Source organism: Protopterus annectens, chromosome 2.part1, assembly GCF_019279795.1.
Source record: "Protopterus annectens isolate FY-2018-M chromosome 2.part1, PAN1.0, whole genome shotgun sequence".
Classification (NCBI taxonomy): domain Eukaryota; kingdom Metazoa; phylum Chordata; order Ceratodontiformes; family Protopteridae; genus Protopterus; species Protopterus annectens.
Window position 1 is genome coordinate 1,404,871,814 of NC_056729.1, and position 24,960 is coordinate 1,404,896,773.

Below are 24,960 nucleotides of genomic sequence, written 5' to 3' on the forward strand. Positions count from 1 at the left end.
AATGCTGCAATGCTGCCTTTAACAAACAGTATTATACTGTGTTACAACAGTTTGCTGAAGGTCAGGAGAAAAAGTTAACCCTTAATCATACAGATCAAATGGAATTTTTTTTATAATTCTGTGGTACTATAATTACTTCCATACCAATCTTCTTCGACTGGAGGAGGAAACAACTGTGAATGCCTTTTTATAAAATATCTGATCATTACAATCTCAACAGTAATATTTTACAATATTGACATAACAGTTTAAGTGCAAACTTTGTCACAGTTCACATATTTTATTAAAAGCAAATCTATTATAAGGTGCTGTTGCTTTAAATACATACTGCTTTTATTTCTGATGAAGCTGTGTGTTTGTGTGGGTGCATGTCTGTGTCTGCCTGCCAGTCAGTGTTTGTGCGCATGAGTAAAATAGGAAAGGAAAAAAACAGTTCTGGATTATCGTACCACTAAGCAGGAGACACAAAGTTTGGAAGGGCCAATGCAGTCATCATGGCAAAAAGCACCACACCCCCTACACATTATCATGGCTTTTAATCTGCAACAACATTTAGAAGGTGGGTCTCCCATACTTCCATCTTCTGTAAAAGCCTGCACTGAGATAGACTGATCATGGTTTGGGTTTACTGTCGGATTGGCAGGGATAGCTGTAACAGTCACAGAGAACATCACATTTCCAGCATTGCTAGAAACTTGACCATACCCCAGTTTGGACGAGGAGGACATGTGATTCATAGCAGGAGATGTAGAAACATTAAATGTGCCTCCATATACAGGTCCAGTTAGTTGATTAGGATTTCCATATAACCTGTGCTGTTGCTGTTGCTGTGACATCATCTGGCAATGCTGATGAGCATCCGTAGGTGGCATTATTGTCCTATACAGTTCTGAGTCACCATGCATCATATGTCCACTTAATACATTTGACATGCTGGCTTGTGCCAGATGTATCAAATCTTTGGCCAGAGCAGTGCTGTCATATTGTGAGTCACCAGAAATTACTTTTTTCTCAACTGTTTCTTGTGTAAGTGTCGTTGAGTTTAATCTTAATTCATTCTTGATGGTTTGTTCCAAGGCACTGTCTCTTGTGTGAAATTCTGGACCTTCTTTGTCAGAATCCTCACATGTTTTCTCTTCTGTTGTCATGACAACAGGGCCATGTTCACTCATGGTTTCTGCATCTTCTGCATCAGATACAGAGCAATTACTTCCATCAGTGTCTACTTCATACTCTCTATGTTCAGTTTTGGGTACATCAGCTGGTTCACTTACTCCACCAAGCATTTCAGTACTCATTAAACGGGTCCGTCTGAAGCTTTCTGAGCCTCTACCATAGGTGGAAATATTGAGAAGATAATGACCAGACACTGCTGGCTTAACGGATGCTCGTCGTCCCATAAATCCCAATATGAACCTTGGACTGGCAGATGTATCCTCATACTGCAGTGCTATACTATTAAGCCCATGTACTGTGGGCTGCAAACTAGGCAAAGGATACCTATCCTGAACTTTTCTGAAAAAAGTATGGAGTATCTGGTCATCAGTTAGCTTGCCAGCAATCTCTTGCTTGCTCTGAGACTGTTGAATGGTAGTCCTTCCCTGTCCTCTCATTACAAGTGGTGCACTCCTCTGGTGCAGCAGCTGCTCTCCATTTTGAGAGAGAGGTTTGTAAAATGGCAGTAAGAATGGGTCTGGTTGCCTCTCCCTGGGGAGTCCTCGAGTGCTGTTTTCAACTGTCACTGGCATCAACAAGGTGGCTGTAATAGGCATCTTTTCTTTCTCAGAAGATGAGAGAGGAGTCGACTGCATTTCTAATTTGGTGAAAGGTTTAGGCAAAATGTGTTCCAAAGGTATCTCTTTTCCTTGAAGCAGCTGAGTAACCAGTGGATTATTTGCAGGTATACTGGCACTTGTCCTCACAGTGGGCCTGCTCCCAGATGAGGGAACTCCTTGAGTATTAAGGCTTGATACCACTGGTAAAGTGCTACATGCTGGAGCCTGTAGAGAAGAAATGACTGTAACATTTGCCTGAGAAGTAACTGGCATCACTGAAACAGAAGTCACAATTACACTACTTGCCCCTAAAGCAGGTAGTGCAACAGCAGCTTTGGGTGTTGCTGTACTTAGATTCCTAATAGCATCTCTGTTAGATGCATCAGTTACAAAAACAAATTTGTCATTCCTAGAAGTTCCTGAGGATTCAGTTGTTGATGTTATTAAACATGCTGCAGTTCTTGTTAGATTTTCTTGCTTTAAAGATATATGATCAGTAACATACTGAGATGCAACAAAATTAGATTGTGAGGCATTCTGATCCATTACTCCCATTGTTGCCAGTTTTACAGTAGTAGTCACATCACTGGCTGTCACTGTTAATGTTGGTTCTTCTGCTTGTCTGACAGATGTAGCAAATCCTTCAGGGGCTGAAGCTCTGAACTGCAGTACAGAGGTTTGCAGTAATTGTGTTCCAGGGCTACTGTCAGATGACATCTGGGTTTTGCTCTGTGTTGCTGTTCTGGGTGGAGCCTCTGTATGAAAGGGAATAGCTCCTCCCGCACTTCCCCTGCTTCCAGTTCCTGGAAGTTCCAGTACACTCCCTCTCCATCCAGTTTCATAATCACTGCTGGCTGGACTAGTCCTCTCTTCTCCAGGAATCCCTGCTCCTCCTCCTGGACCAGGACCAGGGATTGTCCGCCCAGCAGAAGCTGCTGCGGCAGCTGCTGCAGCTGCAGCTCTCTGGGCCTTGGCAAGCTGAGCTTTGGCTTTGATGTCTGCCAGTGTTCTGGCACCTGTTCTCCCAGGACTGGTAACTGGGGCTGGAAAAGGAGGCCAGGTTGAGACCTGGCATGGGCTTGTTGATGTGGATGAAATTCGTGAAACAGGAATCTGAAAGACAAGGAAACAAATTAATTTGAGGTCTACCTACACATATACTGGAATCAGGAACACTATAGAGAGCAGTACAATTAACTCTGCATCTGTTACCTACATAAGGAAGTGCACAGATAAAGTAAAGATGGGCACAGACTAATTACTGTAACATATCTTTGGATAAATCAAAATGGACATCAACCTGATGAGACTCTTATCTCAATGAACACATCATCTCAGACAAATTTTTCCCTTGCCAGTCCTCTGATAAAGGCCATTAGCAACTGAACAGTATAGTGAAAATCTGAATAAATATATAACAAAGTAAGCCCCACACAATACATTTTAGAAATTATATTTAAAAGTGTAAAACAGTACTAAAAGGAATAAGAAGGGTACACATGCAGAAAAGACACTTATTAGCCCATCAGATGTAGAAATGCATAAATTGCCCAACTACAACTCACAGAAAAAGACATGCACAAATAAAAAATGAATATGAGATCTACTATTAGGGTGAATAATAGCAGCAATCTAAAGTACATGGAAGTGTAAGTGGCCATAAATGTTAACACTGTAAGTATATAGCTCTAGAAATATTTACATTTAGAAAAAAAGAGGGAAAGCAGTAATGTGGTAGAAGGTGCATAAATGAGAAGGGTACTTTTATTTTTCATTTGGATTTGGGGCTATGACACAAGAAAGCAAAATGGTGGGTAGGCATAAGGCATGTTTAATCTACTCCTACTTGCAGATATCAGGTCCAACTAAGAATGCTTTTCAGCTTACTTTAGTAAAGCACCTAGCAAAGGCACAGTAGTGAAAAGAAGGAAGTGAAACAAGAAAAGAGTATTAATGGCAACAAAAAGAGTTGGGAGGGTGGCCTAATGGTTAAAGTGTTTGCCTTACAAGCACACGGTGCAGGGTTTGAGTCTCACAAGGGATAATTGGCTAGGCTTAATTTGGCTCGCAAGGGCAGATAGCTTAGTACTAACCTATGAACAAAAGGGCAGCATTAAGCAAAAACCCATTAAGCTGTCTGAAGTCAACATCTCAAATAAAATAATTATTTGCATTATTTCAGTAAAGGTAAATATATTCCAGAACCAAAAACTACAGCAAAGAAACAAACAGCTTTACTTCTTCCCTTCTATAACAAGGGACTTTTTCAGAACAAATTACAAAAAACACACTTACTAACCCATTGAGGATTAATGGGCATTTTAACTGTTGTACCACTAATGTGGTTTATGTGGCAAAGTGTTTAAATTGCCCTATTTTCTATGTAGACAAGACTGCTAGATCTTTTAAGAATAGAATAGAATAAGTGAACATTTATTAGACATCAGACATAGTAGACAAACAAATGCTCTTGCTAGGCATATTAACGAATGTAGGAATCATGTTTTTCGATTTTTTGTGATCCAACATTTGTATAAAGATCCACAAGGTAGATGTCTAGATGTTCATTTGGATGTATGTGGGTTAAGATGGCAACTTGTGCTTGATGCCACTAGGTATCCAGGCATAAACGAAACTATTAGCATGTCTAGCATTTTGAAATTAAAAAATACATTACGGTAAAATCCCTTTATTATAGGGGATTAGTATTTAGTTTTAATAACACTTTGCATAGTATATTTATATTTATTATGTACTTGTTATAAGTATCAGTAAATGTTTATTTTATATTAGGCTAACATTATTTCTAACATAGATGTTAATATAATGTCATGTCCCTTTAAGAATTAATTGATGTATAATTAGTGGTTTACTATTTTATATATAAGGCTGGGTTAGTAAGTGCATTTTTTTACTTTGTTCTGAAGAAGTCCCTTGTTATAGAAGGGAAGGAAGCGCAACATTTCCAATAAAGCTGTTTGGTGGTTAGCTGTTCGTTTCTTCGCTGTGGTTTTTGGTTCTGGAGTCTACTTGACGATCATATTTGAAAGGTAAATATATCTCTAGATACAGATTTGGTTTCTTAAGTGTAGCTCTTATACCTACAAGAAGAGGTGAATAGTAGATTTTATACTGTCATTTAATGACACAGCAGGCAAAGTCACGGATACTATATTTGGGGTTCATTCTTGTTTGTCTAAAAGTGTGTGTTTGTGTATTTGTGCATGCATGCATGTGTGTGTGTGTGTGTGTGTGTGTGTGTTATACACACACACACACACACACATATATATATATATATATATATATATATATATATATATATATATATATAAACGGTAGGACATACTTTAATTTGTGTGAAAGGCATTTGTACGATTGCACTATTGTGAGACTTTAAATGCCGAAACAAAACATATTAAAAAAACAAACTGTCGAAAATGGTAATCTGGAAAACCAGATTCGACTACTTTCAAACTCCAAACATCTCTGAACCCCTGCACCCCCACTGCTTTAATATACAAACTCCGAGATTGCACTACAGTGAGGGAAGGATTCATTCCTGATCCCCGCTATAGTGCGATCTGCGCCTGAAATGACGAATTCCAATGAGCGAATGCCAATGTACATTCGCTCACTGGAATTCGCAACACTGTCACTCGACATTCCAGACATCTGGAGGGTGTACTTTCGGACTTTGGTGCATCGTACAACCTCCTTTCAAATAAATGAAGGTATACCAAATGGTAGCACTACAAAATGCTGAAAGCCCAAAATCCTGAGACCAAAATCTTGAAAGTTCAAATGACTGAATCCTTAAAATACTGAATCTCATAATACTGAAAATGCACAGGATACCAACACTTATATATTCCAGCACAAGTACATACAGAAACAAATAAAAGACAAACCATATCACTCTTCTCCAAGTATAAGCAGGGGAGGGTCAAGCACCCCTACACCCCCCCCACACCCCCTGCTACTTAAATATATCAACTCCAAGATTGCACTTACTGTAGTGAAGTGCAATCTCGGAGTTGATATATTTAAGTAGCAGGGGATGTGGGGGGCTCAGGAGGCTTGCACCCCCCTGCTTATAGTTGAAGGGTAATATGTTTCTGTATGTACTTGTGCTGGAATATAGTAAGTGCTGGTAACCTGTGTGTTTTCTGTATTATGAGATTCAGTATTTTGAATTTTCAGTATTTTGAACTTCCAAGATTTTGCTCTCAGGATTTTGGGTTTCAGGATTTTGGGCTTTCAGGATTTTGTAGCGCTCCCATATAAACATATATGTACAGATCCCCCTCACTTGAACAACCTTCCGAAATGCCAAATGTCATATGGCCGAGATCATATGACCGATATTTCGGAAGTTCGAAACTAAAAAAAAAAAAAAAAAAATAGAAACAATGTTTTTGGTTTGTTTGTTCATTTTTTTGCAGGGGGGCAAGCCCCCCCCCCGTACCCCCCACACCCCTGCTAATTAAATATGCCAACTCGGGGATCACACTACATTGAGGAAAACAGCAAATGTCCCGTTCTGCAATGTACGGCAATCTCCATTCACACTGTTTGACCTTCCAATGTGTCAGTCATATGGTCTCAGCCGTATAACGTTTGGCATTTCGGAAAGTCGATCAACTCAAGGGGATCCATGCATACATACATACATACATACGTCTGTCTGTGTAACTCAGCCACTGAATACCTCTTAAATATTTTGTTTTCACTAGGCCACAGAAATAGTTTTCCCCTGAATAAAAAAAGCATGCAAGGAGTGAGAAAAGGCCTGAGAATGGTTCAGATCAACTAGTCTTGTTGGAAGACTGGGCTGCATATTGGAAGTTAACAAACAACTGTACAAGACTGGCAGATAAAGCCAAAACTAACAATGTAACTAGGCAACTAGACATTGTCCCGCTCCACTCAACTTTCGGTGTACAGTCAACCATGCAACTATCCAGTTCCTCCATCTAAATCCTATCTCTACTGTCAGGTTTTCCTATCTGCCTTGAGTCAGAGGCCTTACTGAAGTCCAGGTGGACTACATCCACCAGCACTGCACTGTCATGTACTCCTACAACTCAGTAATGATACTAAGCAAGGTTTAATTGACAGCTCTTTCTGGCATTGGTTGCTGTCCTAGAGATTATCTTCCAGAAATGCAAACATCCTTCCTCTCACAATTGTCTCCAAGACTTTACTTGCCATTGTTGCTAAACTAACAGGCCTGTAGTTCTCTAGATTTTTTTCTGCTTCTTCTTTTGTACTAGGATAGCAGAGTTTCTATCTTCCAGCTGTCTCTCACTTCTGCATTACTCAATGATCTGTTGATGATCTCTGTCAGGGGTTCTATCAACATACAGGCCAGATTTCTGAGGACTATAGAAATCAGCCCATTTGGGCCTTGTGCATTATGCTTCCTAACATCAGCCAGCCCACTGTGAATCCCTTAGTAATTATTACCGTTGTCAACAATCTGCCCTGCCCCACTACCAGCATGCCACCATCCCCTGCTTTCCTTTGTGAAAACTGAAGCAAGGTATACAGTAAATGCCTCTTCTTTTTTCCAGTTTACTGTGCTCTCTGTCCCATCTTTGTTCAGACAGGTCAGCTCTCACTCTCTCTTCCTTCTTTCTGCTATCTAAATAGAAGAGCCCTTGCATCCCTTATTTACCCCTTTACAACTCCCTTGTAACTTTCCCTTTGCTGACCTTACCATCCTTGGTACATTTTTGATAGCTTTCTTGTACTGTGTCTATGCCATCTCCTCCTTTTCACCTCTTGTAGACCCAATCTTTTCTTCTAATGTCTAGCTTTACATTCCCTTGTAGTCACACTTGTCGTCTTCTCTTTTTGCCTTTCTGTCTTTTCATCACACTCTTGTGTATTGCCTTCAGTACAGCATCTCTGACCAGTTCCCACAGCAAGTTTATTCATTTGACTTGCCTTCAGACTGCTACCACCCCAGTAAAGTATAATCCTCTCTCCTAAATTCCATACCATTTCTTTGTCTTTTGTATTTCTACCTTTTCCCATATTCTAAACCAAGATTCATGATGCTAGTTCCATCGTTTACAAATTCACAGACAAAGTTTAGCCAAAAGCACTTTTGGCAAAAATCTAAAAAATCTTTTGGGGAGAGATAAGCCCCCCAGCACCTACTCTTCTCATCTCCAAACCTAAATATACCTACTCCAAGGTACAACAACACACAACAGTGGAGAAGAGGGAATTCTCCACAACAGCCAAAAGTGCTTTTGCTTAAACTTTTTTTTGACTGAATTGCACTTGACTAAATCCTTGTTAGAATGAAACATTTCCTCCAAAGTACTCAGTAGCATGAACACTGCTTGCTAATACTGCCAAAGTAAGGCTGTTTTATTGGAATACACTGGGATGAAGGCATTACAAGTTAAAGTATAGGCAAATATAATTCCAAAGTTTAAGGCCTGACATGGAGAAGACTTTGGAAGTGCAAGTCAAATGTTACAAGAGGTATTGATAGGGATGACTGAGGGACAACTGAGACTATTCTGGTCTGCATTAGTCTGGAATGTGTGTTTGAGTTTTAGGTTTACTGGCAAGTGGATGACAATAACAGGAAATCTTGGCAAAAGATGTACTGGAAATGAATGTGACTAGCTATCAGTAGTTCTAGAAAAGGAGACACAGTGATGTTCAATTTTGAAAGAGCTCATAAAAATGGAATTTGCAAACTGTCTGCTGACATGGGTTTGAGGGATAAGGTTGGGTCTGTCCAAATACCCAAAACATTTGAACAGAAAGATTGATCCTTTATATGGGAACAAGTAATGGGTAGGGAATTGGGGGTGAGGATGTTTAATGTGAAAGTTTTTCTGTGGTGCCTAGAAGAATATTTTTTCTTCAAGAAGATCTTTGTTACCCACAGTGACATGAAATTAAGGGAAAAGTAGCAGAGACATCTAGGATGTGCACTTCTGGGAGGGAGTCAAATACATTACACTGGTGTTAGGAGAACTAGAAGACTAAATCATTAGTGCATGGAAGACAGTTGCTTGACAAGAATATATCACAGAAGATGCTAACTCATTCACACCTAGTATCTGTGGAAGGTCACACCTCTAGCTGCCTGCACAGATCAATAGATTTACAAGCATTTTCCGAAAAATCAAGTTAAAAAGCACAATGCAAAGAAATGTAAAGATCTTATGAACAGCAAATGCTATTAAAGAGGTGCAGCAGTGTTGTTCAGCAGAAAGCGTTCTTAAATATGATAATATCCAAAAGATTCAGCCTTTACATCAACGCTGTAATACATTATAATGCATGTGGTGCCAGGGCTGAGCCAGGCACAGGAAAACCAATTTAAATATGTTATGTTTTTTATTAGTAACAAATTTTACTTCTTATTAATAATACACAATGACTGCAAAATATGTGTAACCTAGTGATCTATTTATGAGTAAATATAAAAAGAGATGAAAAAAAGAGAAATGCATGAATCTATTGCCTTCAAGGAAAAATGTAATATCTTGCATCTCCTGTGCTAACAGGACATAAAATGGAATTACGGTTTGTGTCAAAAAAGTAGCTTATTACGACTGCGCAAATAAAGTGGACATTAAAATGCAGACATAAAATAAAATTACAGATTGTTTCAACAAAATAGCTTACTACAACTGCGTAAATAAAGTGGGCAGTTAAAAAAAACGTGTGCTACTACTTTCTACTGTTTCTGGGCTGATGCAATTAAGCCCCTGTCCTTTACATGAGAAAAGAACAGTTTAGTTACTTTTGTTGTGGGAAAGCAAACAACTAACATAAGCTGATAAAACATTTTTTTTTGGAAAAGGAAATGATGCAATGGTTTTAGGGAAACATGTCTGAGGAACTGGAAGAGTGGTTTTGAGGTAGGAGATGGGGATTTCTTACAACTATTCATTATTTTCCTTCTGTTTTTTTACACAGTTTATTCCACTAGAAAGAATTATTCCAGAATTTTCCATTAGATTTAGGGTGGGTGGTTACAGACTTTTCTATGCAGTTGTTTAGATGCTGGTAAAACTCGGAGGTGACTGTGGCAGCCCTCTCAGTTGAGTTCATTTTCAGGAGATGTGCAGGAAATTTGGACAGATATTCTACAAAGTGAAATTAGTTTGCCATGGAGAAGACTCTAAAGATGGTATAATTTCGTAATGAGGTGGTCCCACTAAGCCCGACAGAGATAACTGATTTGTGATAATAACTGGGATGAGGAGATGTGTGCTGGGGTCTATGTTGATAGGAACAGGTCAAGAATATTGCAGCTTCTATTGGATAGTTTCACAATTTGTTCCAGTGCATTGCTGCTAATAATGTCTAAGAAATGATGATGCATATCTATTTTCAGAAGAGTCAGCGTGGCAGTCAGTGCTTGGGTAATTGAAAGAGCAGGAAGGTGTTTGGTTTGATATTTAATCCCTCAATAATATTAAGGTAATTTACACAATATTTGGGGGACCATTGCTGGAGATATGTAACTAGCAGTGAAGTAACAGTTGGATTTCATAAGGATGGTATTGGATATCCAGGATCTCTCAGTTAGAGTTGTGAGTAATTTCATATGAGGTGATAGTATTTCTGATAAATACAGATACTTCTCCACAGTTACCCAGGGGCCTGAATGCATCAGAGGCACTAGACTCCTGGTGTATAGGGAGTGCTGTCATTGCAATGAAACCATGCCTCAGTAACTGCTCAGATATGAATGAGTCTGAGTTGCAAGAGAGCCTTGAGTTCTTATATCATTCTGTGTAGACCCCTTGCACTGAGTAGTGCCACCATGATGTTGCCCAACTTTGGTTTTGAGTTTGCTATGTAGGAATGTCAATGGGGAGACTCAGCCTAAAAAACGGCACCATAGGAGCAGTAAAGGCTTTAGCCAGCATGCAGAAGCCCTGATATGAGATATGCAAGCCATCTCTGGTGAAACATGAACTCTTATATAGCATCTTATCACTGGGTGGCACATAACTGGATCCCCTTACTATGACACTAACTACTTAGCTAATTGTTAAAACCAATTATTTTATCTTGGTATTTAGGCATCATTCTTGGTAAAAGCAATACAGTGCAAGACCAGTGTCTAAGTTCCATTATGTCTATGTTACTCTGTGTAGAGTGCCTGAAGTAATTCACTCCCACATCGACCACTGCTAGGATGTTGTCATATTTGTCTGGCTTAACTCATTTGAGCCTATAGCACCTTTTCGTATACTTTCAGTTAAAACCCATAGCTGCTTATGGTGTCCAGACCTTTCTTGGGTCTGACTTGTTAACTAAGTGACTTATCAGCTTACAACAGGTAGAATTAGAAAGGGCAAAGGTTTATTAATAAAATGACACTAAGACCGTTAATCTAGGATACGCCGCAGTAGAAAAGCCTTGATTATATTAGGCTTTTTAAGCTTATTTTTCAGAAAATGCTTTGGAATGCAGGGATGTGCTCAGGCTGTAAGAGGTGCAACATTCCACATCATATAGGTGTTAATGAGTTAAGGACCTTAGGTCCCTTGTGGCATCATGGACCCTGACACTAGATATGCAGCTTATAGTCACCCTGTTCTTTTCTCGTCTGGTTAGTGTGGAGTCTGTATGCCTTACTATAGGATCACCTATGACTAAGACATTTCCTCTGTGTGACAGCAGACTTAGCAGGCCTTACAGGCTTAGGCCTGCTTTGCTAGTGACTCTTTGTTGATCTGTGAAAAGTTGCAGTGGGTGGAGGAGGAGAAAGAGTTAAGTGCTGTTTGGTGTGCTGAAAGCTATGATCTTTTAGTGTGTGTTCTAGGAGGCATTGGTAATTCTTCTTTATAGAAATAAGTTATAGGCATAGTGGTGTGCTGTGACTGATGTAATGTGGATATATGATGCTTATTGACAGGGCTGAGAGGTTTTCCTCCATGTTTCTTAAATATTAATATCTTTTGAAGGCTCTGCTATCAATTGATACAAGCAGTGAAAAGACAGTAATCACATGGCCGCCAGAACCATAGAGCGAGGGGGGAGCACCCCCCACTTTTGCAGCAGATCCAGCAACAGCAACTTTTCTCTCTCTCTTTGTTTTTAAGTTTAGTCTTTGTTTTTAAGTTTAGTTTTTCTCTCGCTTTGTTTTTAAGGTTAGCTCACACATGCCAAAATTGAGCTTCATGCATTTCTGGCTAAACAGCAACTTTTCTCTATCTTTGTTTTTAAGTTTAGCTCATGCATGCTGGAATTCAGCTTCACGCATTTCTGGCTGTGGGCAGGCTCAATGCAAGTGGGAGATTTGCTTGCTGGCTGCTGCTGCAGGTATTTATTGGTAATACAGGGCGAGTTCCGAATGAAGTATGGTAAGAAAGAGTGTGTGTGTGTGTGTCGACATGATATTTCTCTTAGTTCTACATTATTACGTCATTCTGAGTCTTTACAGTTTGGAAGTAGAAATCATGCCCCCTCTATCACCATTAAGAATTTTGGGTTTTCAAAAGTGCAGTTTATAATTCTGTCCATAAATCTTCATGTGAATCCCTGTTGGGCACAATAATGTACTGCAGAATGGGATGACATGCCAGAAAATATAATAATATATTGCAGAGTATGATGCCATACTGCTTAAATGATTGCCTGCTGTCTATAGGAAGAAATGCATATTTCAGCAGTGATAACTGAAAATAAAATACTGAATGTCACACTACAGCGTTAGACTGGTTAAGGAAGCTAGTACACATATCCAGTCCCGGAACATTAGTAGACAGCCTGTTAAACGGGAAGTGCAGTCTGTTAGCAGAATAGGCTCTTGCGACGTGAAATGAATGGTCAGGCGTGCCGCATAGTAAATAGGATCTACTTTTACCGCCTGTATATGTCAGTCACTGTGACTTGGCAGGAGTGAGGAGATGAGAGATGGTCACGCGTCTTAGGCAGGAAAATGATTTGACAGTTAAATCTCAACGTGACTGCAGACAATGTGTCATAGTGCTGTAGGGACTAGAGGCATGAAAAGGTAGGAAATAAATTTTGCAGCATACAGTTTTCCTCAAACTATGTAGTTGTGACCCAAGTAACAAACAGTAAGTAAATAAATAAATATATCTATTTATTTAGACAGATATAGAGATACGTGCATTTATTAAGAATGGACAAGGTCAAGACCCCCTGTGCTGTGGGGAGAGGTATCCCCAGCAAACTAAGAGTTTGATGTGCACTTATGTTTTTTTAGATGACTAATCTGGTTCTACTCTACATCTGACAAATACAGATACTACAGAGGATAGGGATATCTTAGTGCATTAGGTCTACTCACTTTTGATTTTCTTTACCCAGTACATACTTTGTATTGCATTTCTCCTGTGCCTTCATCATAAACACTTAACTCCATTTGTGTTTCTCTTTGCAATATCTGTATTGAATACTGTTTATATAGGCCAACTTTCCTATCTTCTCCATTATAGTGTACCATTCCAGCATGATTTTACCTATGAAAAGTATTTGCTTCTAAGAAAGGACATAAGAATAATTCATCTTCTGCCTTCAGCAGTTACCCATATAGCAGCAACCTAATATCTACTTTATCACAAATTAGCAAAGCCTGTCAACACAGTATTATGGAAAGCACTTCAAAACTAGAGAGCTATTGTTCTGTTCAGTGGTTTTCCTCTGGTGTTTTCTCAAATAAGCTACGATGTAACTTCTCCAGTACCATAATAAGATGATGCAAATTAAGAAATACAGCTTTTCAAGATTGAGTTCCCAGGAATAAAAAATACACAGTATAATTATAAACTAGAATTAAAAACGTTAGCAGTTTCTGAAATGAAAAGTCTTTTGAAAACTCTATGGTAAATAAGGAATTAGATAAAAAGAATAAGAGAAAAAGAAAGAAGCACTGACAATACTAAGAACATCAAACAGGGGAACGAGACCTTTGAGTAATAATCCAAGTAAAAAGCCAAGTGCAGGCAAGGATAAGAAAATTTCGGAACTCCATCACAGCAAAATGCAATAATGTCCAAATTTAGAATGTCATTAAATGACAGCAAGTACAGAAACATGCTGTCTAGAAAATAGGCAATACACAAAGTTTACTTAATGCTGTGTTAGTTCCCAATTAGTGCTTAAACAGAAAATATGTGTGAAGGGGTGCATTCAGACATTTCTAGATGTATTACTGTCACAACAAAAGTAGAGGAAATCTCCAAGTGTAAACATACTATAACAGTGTATCTTTAATGAAAGCACTGTTTCCAACATCTAAGGTTTCATGCACGTTTAACTATGGTAAACTCCTGCAGAACAGAGGGAGTACACGAGTTTATGCAACACATCACATTACTAACAATGCATAAAGCTTCCTGCTCCCTACTCATGTATCTTTTATCATAGACACCGGAACAACAGGGTGAGGGGGAGGAGGGAGCACCCCCACCCCCACACACACACACACACACTTTTACAGCTGCTGAGGGAGGAGGACCCAACAGAGGACTCATGAGCGCTTTGCACACTAACATGAATTTGAAAGTGAGCGGAAAAGCTATGCATTTAAACACAGCTGCCAGAGTCGATCACAGAGTGTGTGTGTGTGTGTGTGTGTGTGTGTGTGTGTGTGTGTGTGTGTGTGTGTGTGTGTGTGTGTGTGTGTGTGTGTGTGTGTGTGTGTGTGTGTGTAATGCCCTAGTTACTTATGGATGGTGGTTAGAATTACCCAGGCTCAAACCCTGTACCTTAGATACAAGGGCCTGCACTCTCTTCTCTACCCATACAACCAGTTGTGATTCAGTGAGTTGAGGTAGCTCTCAAATGTCTAGATTTTCACAGAATATTTGGCTGAAAATATGTGGTTGCCTGGCAAACCAGTGGGAATGGAATTCACTAAATAAAAATAGCCCTTTAAGTTTCAATTTTCTTATCTTTTTAGGAAACACATGATAACACACTATTTTAGCAACTTTCTAAGATTATACAAGCAATATTTAAAATGTGCTCCTGGTTTTGGGCCTTTGACCCCCCCCCCCAATAAATTTTGGCTTTTTCCAGATTTCTTCTGCTGTGAAACTGAGAGAAGTTTAGTGCTGCTTATTCCAAGTCTGTTTGCATTGTTATTAGTACATCAGGTAGTAGCCTTACTTTTATTGCAGAAGGCTGTGGGTTCTACTCCCACAGTATGTAGATGAATCGCTGATACTGTACTCTGTTGTGTTGTACTTTAAAGCGAGTGGATGCTGCAGTCCTGTGAATGTCCTCCTTTGGAGGAGTTACCTAGTAACTATGAACCTGTTATCAGTTTGCCATCCATTCCCTATTGCAATATTACTAGCTTATTATTTTTTAATGTAACATAGGCAATTTATTATTCAAGGGCAACAGACACTATTTGTAGATGAAACAATGAAATATAAAGTTGTTTCTTAGCAGCAATCTCTTCATTAGTTAGAGATCCCTTTAATGTGGAATTATTTAGATGACTTACTTCTGCAGACATTTTGCATATTTACTGATATTGGTGGATTGTAATGAAAGACGTTTGAGTGGCCTTTTATGGTTGAAATTTTCTGAAATGGGTAGTTTTGTCATTATTGGTTCATACATTTTGTTTCATTGCTTACTAGAAGACTGTTCAAAACTACAAATTTAAACCACATTCTAGCAACTGGTGCTGTATTATACAAAGAATATAATTTAATACAATCAGGAAGGTGAGTCAAAGAATGCATACATTTATGTATGGCCCTAAAAATGTGTTTGAAAACAGCCCAGAGGAAAGTGTGAAAGGCTCAAAATCATGGGCAAATTTTAAGTTTTACTCGTGTTACCAAAGCAATGGATGAAGGTAAAACACTTCACACCACATTACCTTGACCTGGCCAAGCCTTTTAACACAATCCCCTACGCAGGTGTAGTACAAAAGATGAATAATGTAGGAGCAAACACTTGCATCCCTAGCTGGATTGCAAACTTGCTCACAGGATGCAGGAGATCAAAATAGGGGAAGAGACCAGTCACCAATGGAGTCCCCCAGGGATCGGAGCTGAGACTTTTTCTGAAACTTTTTCTGTTTGGCATATACATCTCAAACGTAAAAGGATATACCAAACGGCTTTGGTCGGCTAAGTTTGAGATAATTGCAAGCTAGGAGCAGTTATTATATCCCCAAATGACTTAACCATCATTTAGGAAGGTTTATCCCAAATAATAACTGGTGTCAAAATCATGACAATGCCCTCTGAGAACCGACCGAATTGTTTGGCATTTGGGAACTTGTGTGTACAGTGACCTAACTTTTGACCAACATGTACTCAGAGCCATAAGAAAGTCTTTCTATAGTGCACAGCTTATAAATAAATTGATTGTGACTAGATCTAGAGATGTTGTTGTCCCCCTTTACAAAGCTCTCATTAGGTTAATCATTTTGTATAATGCCCACTTTGGCATGTACCTGCCCAGCTCCATGCAACAACTGGAATACCTTCAGAAATATCTTACTGAAAGGATAAACAATAAGCCTTGCATGGACCACCTCAAAGATTTATTATTATACTCAGCATCCTACGGAGTGTTTAGAGGTGACGTGTCTGGCATACAAGGCATCCTCCAACCTAATACAGATGGACCTACTGAACACCAGCAAGCCAAATGGAATCATAAATACTCAGTCCAGTTATCTAAACTGAATGTTGCAGAGAGATGGATATATATCACAGAGGCTACCACTGTTCCAGAACAAACTATCCATTCAAGTAAAACAAAGCTCATCCCTGTCCATATTCAAATGCAACTTGGATATAAGGATGGGTAACAGAAAATGTACTCCAGGATTGCCCCTCATGCCACTAATTGATACAGGCAGTTCCTAAATGCTGAATCCCTCACATGGGTCCCCTCAAATTATCTATGGTATGTTCACAGTTATTCTCACTAGGGCTAATATACAATTATCAGCCATGGGATAGGTAAGACAAATCAGAAAATGCTAATTCGAGCACCAAAAGAGAATTGGATAAGCTTAAAACGTCCTCCGTGAACCTATGTTGTGGTAGTAAACAGTTATAAAAAATTGCCCTTTTTAGATCACTAAGTGCCCCCTCTCACTCTCTGCCCCCTCAGTCTTCAACAGCTTCTGGCACCAATGAGTAATCATTAGGCAGCTGCTATACTGCTTTAGAAAAAAACAATGTAATCAGTCTGGCCACAGATGGGATGAGACCTGGCTTTTGAGCCATGCTGCCAGAGAGTGGACAAGAAGGGCTAGGTGTAGTATTTAGGAGTTGGAGGGGCACAGCTATTGGTTTGGGAAAGGCCCTCATGGAGTCTTGGTGTCCTCTGGGGAGCTTATGACGGCATCAGGTTTACAGTCAACTGCAAACTTGGTCATCTGTTAACCCTGAATATTAGCTTTGACCTCTGAGAACTAAATATCAAATAAGCCTAACCCAAGGACTGAATATACAGATGTGTAAGAATTTACCATACAGTAGATGTCCTACTGCTCACTGTTGCAATATTCCAATACTACTTTTACAGCAGAGGTAATCTGATGACCGACCAGCGAACCAAAGCAAAAATCTTCTATATGCTTATGTCCAGCATATGACCTCAGTCCATGGGCATAGGGGTACATAAGCGGACATAAGAGTGTAAGTGCCTCCTGAGTAAATACAGCAATAAAAGCAAGATCAGCTAAGAGGTTGGGAAGGGAACTGCTCCCCCCTCCGGCCACAAGCTATATAGAGATCACTGCCAACAGCAATGGGGGCAGGAGGGAGGGATGCAATACTGCATCAGTGATCCATAGGACATCTACTGTTAAGGTAACTTCTTACACAACTCTATGTCCTTCCTTAGATCACGGTTGCTGTATTCCAATACTGATAGGTGATTCCTAAAGCTTAAAAGCTGGATAGGGTAGACGGACTGAAGTCAAAGTAGCTGTCTACCAATCCTAGGAGGAGAGATCTGGCAAAAGAAGTCCATGATCTAGAAATGGCATCCACTTCGTAGTGTCCTGTGAAGGCAACTACAGACAACCAAGTGGCTGCTTCCAGAATAGCTCTGGAATCAGTGCCTTTGAAGAAGGCACCAGAGGAAGTTACTACTCTGGTGGTTTGGTCCTTCACAGGTGAAGACAGAGACTTGCCATAAAAGGAATAACAAAAGGAAATGGATTTTGATATCCAATTGGAGATTGCCTGTTTAGAGACAGGGCTGTCGAGCTTGCCTTCCTGGAAAACACAAAAAGCTTGTCCATCTTCCTAATGTCTTTAGTTTTATCAAAGTAGAATCTAAGTTATCTGTGCACATCTGGGGAGTGGAGAAGTCTCACCCCTGCTCTATGCATTTGAAAAGAAGGTAGGTAAAAGTATAGCCTGGTTGAGAGACAATACATTTCTCACCTTAGACATGAAAGAAGGGTTAGTTCTTAGTGAAACCCTATTCTTTTGGAAAACAATGAAGGAAGGGGAGGCCATAAGGGCTCGAAGTTCAGAAATGGCAACTTGTAAAACAGTTTCACAAGTACAAAACTTTAGGGAGGCAAAGGCCACTGATTCAAAGGGTGGTACGGTAAGTTTTTCTGAAACAAAGTTGTGATCCCCATGGTGGAAGAACCCTCCTATGTGGATTCAAGTAAAGGATTCCCTTTAGAAACTGTCTGACTTCAACCCTGGAGAGCAAGGGGGGATTTAGTGGCATTCCAGCAGAAACAGCAGACAACTGTACCTTGACGGAGGAATAGGCTAGTCCACTTTTGAGTAGCTCACATAAACAGGACAGAATTCTAGGGACTCCAGTTGGAGGGTTTTTTTCATTCTTCTTAAGACACCAAACAGAAAATATTTTCCATTCAGAGATGTAAGATTTTCTAATGTTATGTTTTCTTGCTCCTGGAGCACATGAAGCCATCCTCGGAAAACTGATGTCTAAATGGAATTAAGATTCTATTATCCACCGCATCAGGCTGAGCACCTGCAAGTTGGGATGAAGCATCTTTGTGAGTAAGTCCTCGTTGTGTGGTTACCTGCAGTGAGGGCCCTTGGCTAGATGAAGAAGAAAAGGGAACCAGTGCTGTCTGGGCCAAAATGGAGTCACCAGCAAGATTTTTTGTCACACTGGATCTTCAGTCAAACCTTTGGGATTAGAGGAAGAGGGGTGCACAGAGGTACTTTCTCCAACAGAAAGACAATGCATCGATTCTCAGGACAAGGAGTCACACAGCAAAACAGCATGACATGCCTGTTCTGAGCAGAGGCAAAGACATATATTTGAGAGATACCCCATCTGTGGACTATGTCCGGGAAGACTTCTCTGTTTAACATCCATTCATGAGGATCTTCCATTGACCTTCTTAGAGAATCTGTGAGAACACTGTCTTCAGATGGAATATAAAAAGCCTGTAGGGACACATTTGCTTTTATAGCTTAATCCCATATCAGAAGAGCTAGTCTTTACAACTGGTAGAACTTGGTCTTGGTCTGTTTGTTGATCTACCACAAGACTGTGGAATTGTCTGTGAAAGTCCTGAGAGGCCTTGGGTTCCATAGGTGAGAAACACCTGAAGGACTAGAGAGAAACACCTGAAGGGCTTCAATAAGGGCCTTCCTTTCTTTGACAGTGGTGTATTCCTTTAACTGTATGTTGATGACTGGCCCTGAAATGTGGAGCATGTCCATGCTCTGCAAGGCAGATCTGATACATCTGTGTGCACATCCCATTTGGGAGTGAGTGGGCATCAGGGAAGGCCCAGATTGAGTTGAATTTGGGATATCTGCCACTGAACCTCTTTATTTAGAAAGGGCGAGGGGGGAATTTGGAAGAAAGAAAGGAAAGATGGGCAAAATTACCTTGTATAGGCCCTCGGAAAAATTCAACCCATTCCTTTTCTTGAGATGTTTGCACAGGAGAAATATTGCTTTTCTCTTTGTTTTTCTTAGGGATGACATTGGCCATCATGAAGGGCAGTGTGTATGAACCCTGACTGACCTCAGTCAAAGTGCCAGACACCTCTTCCCTATCACGGATTTGAGGTATGCCCTCCAGTCTTTCTTAAACGATCACCCTCAGATCCTTCTTAACAAGTGTATCAGTATGTACAGTCTTATCAGACATACAGGAGTCAGACACCATACCAGCTTCTGGTGGGGTCGTAGTAGTAGGTGCCTGAGAAACAGTCATATGTACCATGGATTCCTGCAGCACCTCAGTGGGAAAGGCTAAATCAGACTGGACAGCAGAAGATTTTGGTACAGTTTTCTTGAAATTCTTCTTAGGTGTGAGTGGATTAAGGTTCTGCCATTTTGGGTTGAACAAGGCTCTTCAGACATTGTGTCTCTGTGCACCTATTTAAAGAAAAAAAGCTGAGCACAGAGGGTTTAGGAACAAAGAACTGTCAGAGCTTATAATTTAATCGTGTTCAGCCCCTAGACAAAATAAATATCAGGAGTGGAGGCCTTTATAAAGAATCTGCCTACCACAGTCACACGTCCCTCTCTAGCTGGCATTATTTATTTATTTGACATTTGTTAACCAGGTTGGTCCAACTGAGCTCAAGCCCATTTTCAGTGGAGACCTGAGGAGAAAAGTTCCAAATACTTATACAATTACATAAAAATAAGCAAAGTAAAAATAAACAAAGAGAGTACTAACTAACAATGTCAGGATATAACAGATTACAAATTTGAGAAATCCAAAACAAATTATACACATAATTATGTTACATACAATAGACCAACACATGACAGGTAATTTTATACATGTTCACATTACATAAGGAATTGGAGGTAAAGCTAATTAAGCCTTAACATCATGAAAGTGTTTGCAGGTAGAAGTAGTAGAGCAAGAAATTAGTAGCAGAAGGAAGAGGTAAGGGTTTACATGGGGTCATGACAAGTGAATATCCATGACTTAGCTAGAGAATGTTTTGGTTCTTTTTTGAAACTACTGGAGTGTGTAATACTTATGTTGAGTGGGAGTTTATTCCAATTTTGAGATACTGAATATTTGTATAGCACTTCACCAACAGTTTTATTTGGTTTGTATATTTGTAGAAGTTGGTCTGTGCGTAGTGGGCACGTAGTAGTATAGTATGACACAAGACTGGATAGGGAGGGGCAAGCTGAGGGGCTGTTGTGTAAGAAGTGAGTTATGTGGAGTTTTGAAAGTTGAAGTTGATGGGGGAATTCAAGCCACTGTAGGTTCTTTAGTGCCATGCAGTGGTGAGAGGTATGTGGTAGGTTTGCAGCAAATTTTGTGATTTTATTGTATGATTGTTCCAGTCTAGTAATTAAGGAAGACTAGAGGTTTGTAAGGACTGGAACAGCATAGAGAAGGCTTGGAAGTAGATAAGCTTGAGTTGAGCCAAGGGGAGTCTAGAGTTAGGAATTTTTTTGTCCCTATAGAGGAGACCTAGTTTTTAGTTTGCTTTTCTAATGGATTGTTGGACATGGAGGTCAAATTTTAATTGATCATCTATTATCATTTCAAGTAGCTTTTGTGGGATTCTACACTAATGATGGTTTTATTTAAGGATGAGATGGTAAAGGTGGGTTTGAGATGTGAACGTTATTTTGGGAGAAAGAGAAAAAGTTTAGCCGTTTTAGGATTTAAAATAAGCTGATTTTCAGTGAGCTATCTTTCTACAGAGAGAGAAAACAGTTTTGGGTAAGAGTGTAAAGTTGTGAGATACTTGCAGAAGAGGAGGGGAGTGTAGAATCATCAACATACTGAATGAGAGTGGGGTGCAAGCAAGATATAGAGAGATTATTAGTGAAGATGCTGAACAGAAGGGGTCCCAGGATGGACCCCTAAGGAACACCTGTATGGATGAGTAGGAAGGGGGAGCAGAAGGAATGCCATCTGACAGACTGCAATCTGTCAGAGATAGGTGGAGAACCATTCAAGAGTGGAAGCTGAGAGATCAAGGCTGGCTAATTTGGTTAAGAATTTAGAATAGGATACTGTGTCAAAAGCTTTTGACAGGTCTAAGAATAGACACGAGACAAGTTTGTTATTATCATGGGCTTCAGCTACTGTATGAGTGAAAGACAAAAGGGATGCAGTAGTACTGCAGTTTGGATGGAAACCAAGTTGGGTAGATGTCAGAAGACTTTCTTGGATAAGAAACTTGAGAAGATGAGTCTCTACATTTTTCAAGGATTTTTGAAAGGCGGGAGAGAACAGCTATGGGTCTAAAATTAGATGGATCAGTGGAGTTGCTTCCTTTGTGTAGGGGTATTGCATAAGAAGATTTACAGACATCAGGAACAGTGGCTTCACAAACTATTGAAACTGTACAGGCTATAGAGTCTGCTGCAAGTTTGAGAAGGGGGGGTAGATTATCAGCAGAAGGAGGAAGTGGTTTTAGTTTTTGGACGAGAGATTTTATATAAGTGGTGAGGATGTGTTTGACAGAGAAGAGGGTTTGGTAAGAAGGTGTTTGGGGAGTGATAGTAGAGTTGGAGTTCTGGTCAGTGTTGGTCAGTTTATGGGCAATATCAATGAAACAATGTTTCAGGAGGGAGGCAGTGTCCTGTGCTGAATTGTTAGGGTAAGGATTAGGAATTTGAGGGCTTCTGGGGTGAAGGATAGAGTTGATAGTTCTTCAGAAGCTTTTCGGATTAGAGTGATGGCTAGTTTGGGCCTTTCAGTCAAATTTGTTCTTGTCATTGTAGATTTGTTTTTTGTACGTTTTCTAAGTTCTTTAAAAATTTGATGGTAAGTATAGGATTTGGATTTTAGACATGTTTTCCAAGTAGAATCTCTCTGATGCATAAGGGAGGGGGCATAACTTGATTTTTATCCTAATTTACCGAAGGGGTGCTAGTGTGCTGAGGATGTCTAGGAAGATGCAGCAGAATTTTAGTACAGCGTCATTAAGGGGAAAACTATGCAGGCTGGACCAATTAATTGACAAGAGTCTTTCATTAAATGTTGTGCAGTTGAAGCTAGAGAGTTTATGGCAGTCTTTATAAAGATGAGGTATGTATATAGTTGTAGAGAATGTCTTTGGGTACAGATGGGTTAGGTGGTCGCTTAAGGTATCAGGAAGTGTACTACGGTTGTGATAGAGGTGTGGGTCAATAGTCAGTATCCAGTCAAAGATAGCGCAAAAGTTGGAATGTTAAGTCAAGCGAGTTGGGGTTGTGATGAGCTGGATAAATTCAAAGAGATTGATGCTTTGGACAGGGGAGTTTGCACTTAGTATCTTCCAGTCAATATTTACATCACCCATTATGACAGTTTCATAGGGTATGTCTTGTGAAATCCAGGACAGTATGTTTTCAAGAACAGGAATGTGTCTGCCTGCTGGGATACAGACGGAAACAACAGTGATTTTTTTTGTGGGCATTTATGCAGCAGTTTAGTATTCATAGTTCGGCAGGGTGAAAATCAGGTGGATGGCTGGATACGGGGGAGTGGTTCAGTTGTTCAGAGTACAGCATGGCTACACCACCTCCTTTTTTTGAGACTCTGTGTTTATGAAAAAATACAAGAATAAAGAAGGTTGCCAAACAGGGCACTTATCTTACTAGGTCTAGGCAATGGTAGCAACCAACAACAATGTGCAGAACAAACTGACAGGAGTAAAGATCCTGCATTTGGACTGGCAGCAAGATAGTTTGAGGATCCACAGTCTGAGGTCATACGCCAAATGTATTAGCATACAGAAGGTTTTGGCTTTGGTATGCTGGCCAGACAATAGGTTACCTTGACGAGATAACTCATTAATATTAGAATACTGCTGACAAGTGATCTAAGGAAGGACATCCCTGTGGTTTACCACTAGTGACAGATGTTTTGGAGGAGGTACAGCAGTCAACCCATAATTTCCTGCTCTAAGGTTAACTTCCTGCTATTAAGTGATACTCTGACAAAATTTCAAGCCCCTATAAACCCTGAGAACACTGCTGTCTATGCAGTTCCCTATTACGTGATCGAATATACTTTTCTTCAAACATGTAATAATCAAACCTAAAACATCGAAAACACTAAACCGCGAACGGCCACGTCCATAAATTTTTTCCTAGGGAAAAAATTTAGATGGCTGTTCTCGTGGTTTGCCCTTTTCCCCAACACTGAAGGATCTCGGAGTTGGTATATTTAGTTAGGGGGGGTGTGGGTGGCGCAGCCCCCCAAGTCGGGGGTGTGTGGGGCGAAGCCCCCACTTGATTAGGATTGTGAAGTTTGTGTTGTTTGTTTGCGGCCTCGTGAATTTTTTCCCTAGGAAAAAGTTTGCAGACGTAGCCATTCGCGGTTTAGTGTTTTTGATATTTTGGGTTAGAATATTGCGCGTTCGAAGAAAAGTGTTTTCGATCACGTAATATAGACCCATCTATGCAGAAATGTTCACAGAAACCCTATATAAGCATGTTAATAGCTGCATAGAAGCAGCTGTACCCGCCAGGAAAAAATGCAGAACTAACTCAAAAAGCAAGCCACCCTGGTGGAATTACAAAATCAATAGGCTGTATAACAGAAGTAAGAACATCATGGCAAACATTAGGGGGTGCTGTACCCAGCAGGATAAAATCACTCTCATCAAACTAAACAAACAACTCAGAGGAAAAATAAAGTCTACCAAAGCCAAGTTTGAGGTAAACTTGGTCTCCCAAGCCAAGGACAACTACAAGGCATTCTTCAGCTCTCTCCAGAACCTCACATGCAATGCACAACTGTGTGCAGAGCTCATTGTAAATGAAGGCACCTATAGTGAACCAGAAGATATAGCAAATCTAATGGCTGACATATTCTGCTCCAACTTTACCCCTCTCTCCCCCTCAACATTCCCTTAGGAAGTACCACCAAATACAACTCCCCCTGCTATCACTAGTGAACAGGTCCTTAATGCTCTCTCTAAAGCCAGGAACACTGCATCAATGGGCCCAGACAATATTCCTGGATGCCTTATAAATAGCATGAAACATGACCTAAAAGACCCTCTGGAATTGCTATTTAACTGTAGTCTCCAAACAGGCTTTGTGCCTCATGAATAGAAAACAGCAACAATCATTCCTCTGCACACAGGTGGGCCACCATCTACAGCCCCTTGGAACTGCAGGCCAATAAATCTCACTAGTCTTATATGCAAAACCATGGAAAGAATTATCATGGAAATGATCAATAATGATATAGTATTCCGCACACTGGACCCAACCCAGTCTGGTTTCACAAATGACAGGTCATGCCC

The 24,960-nt window shown here is 40.1% G+C and overlaps 1 protein-coding gene across 1 annotated transcript in view; it reads right to left on the minus strand.

Annotated features, from left to right (window-relative positions):
- Positions 1 to 264: 264 nt before the first annotated feature.
- Positions 265 to 24,960, minus strand: part of ASXL2 (ASXL transcriptional regulator 2) — a 2,483,396-nt gene continuing 2,458,700 nt past the window's right edge. The window contains exon 11 of the mRNA XM_044062884.1: positions 265 to 2,888. Within this exon, the coding sequence (XP_043918819.1) occupies positions 441 to 2,888 (2,448 nt within the window). The 3' untranslated portion in view covers positions 265 to 440. The remainder of the gene's footprint in view (positions 2,889 to 24,960) is intronic.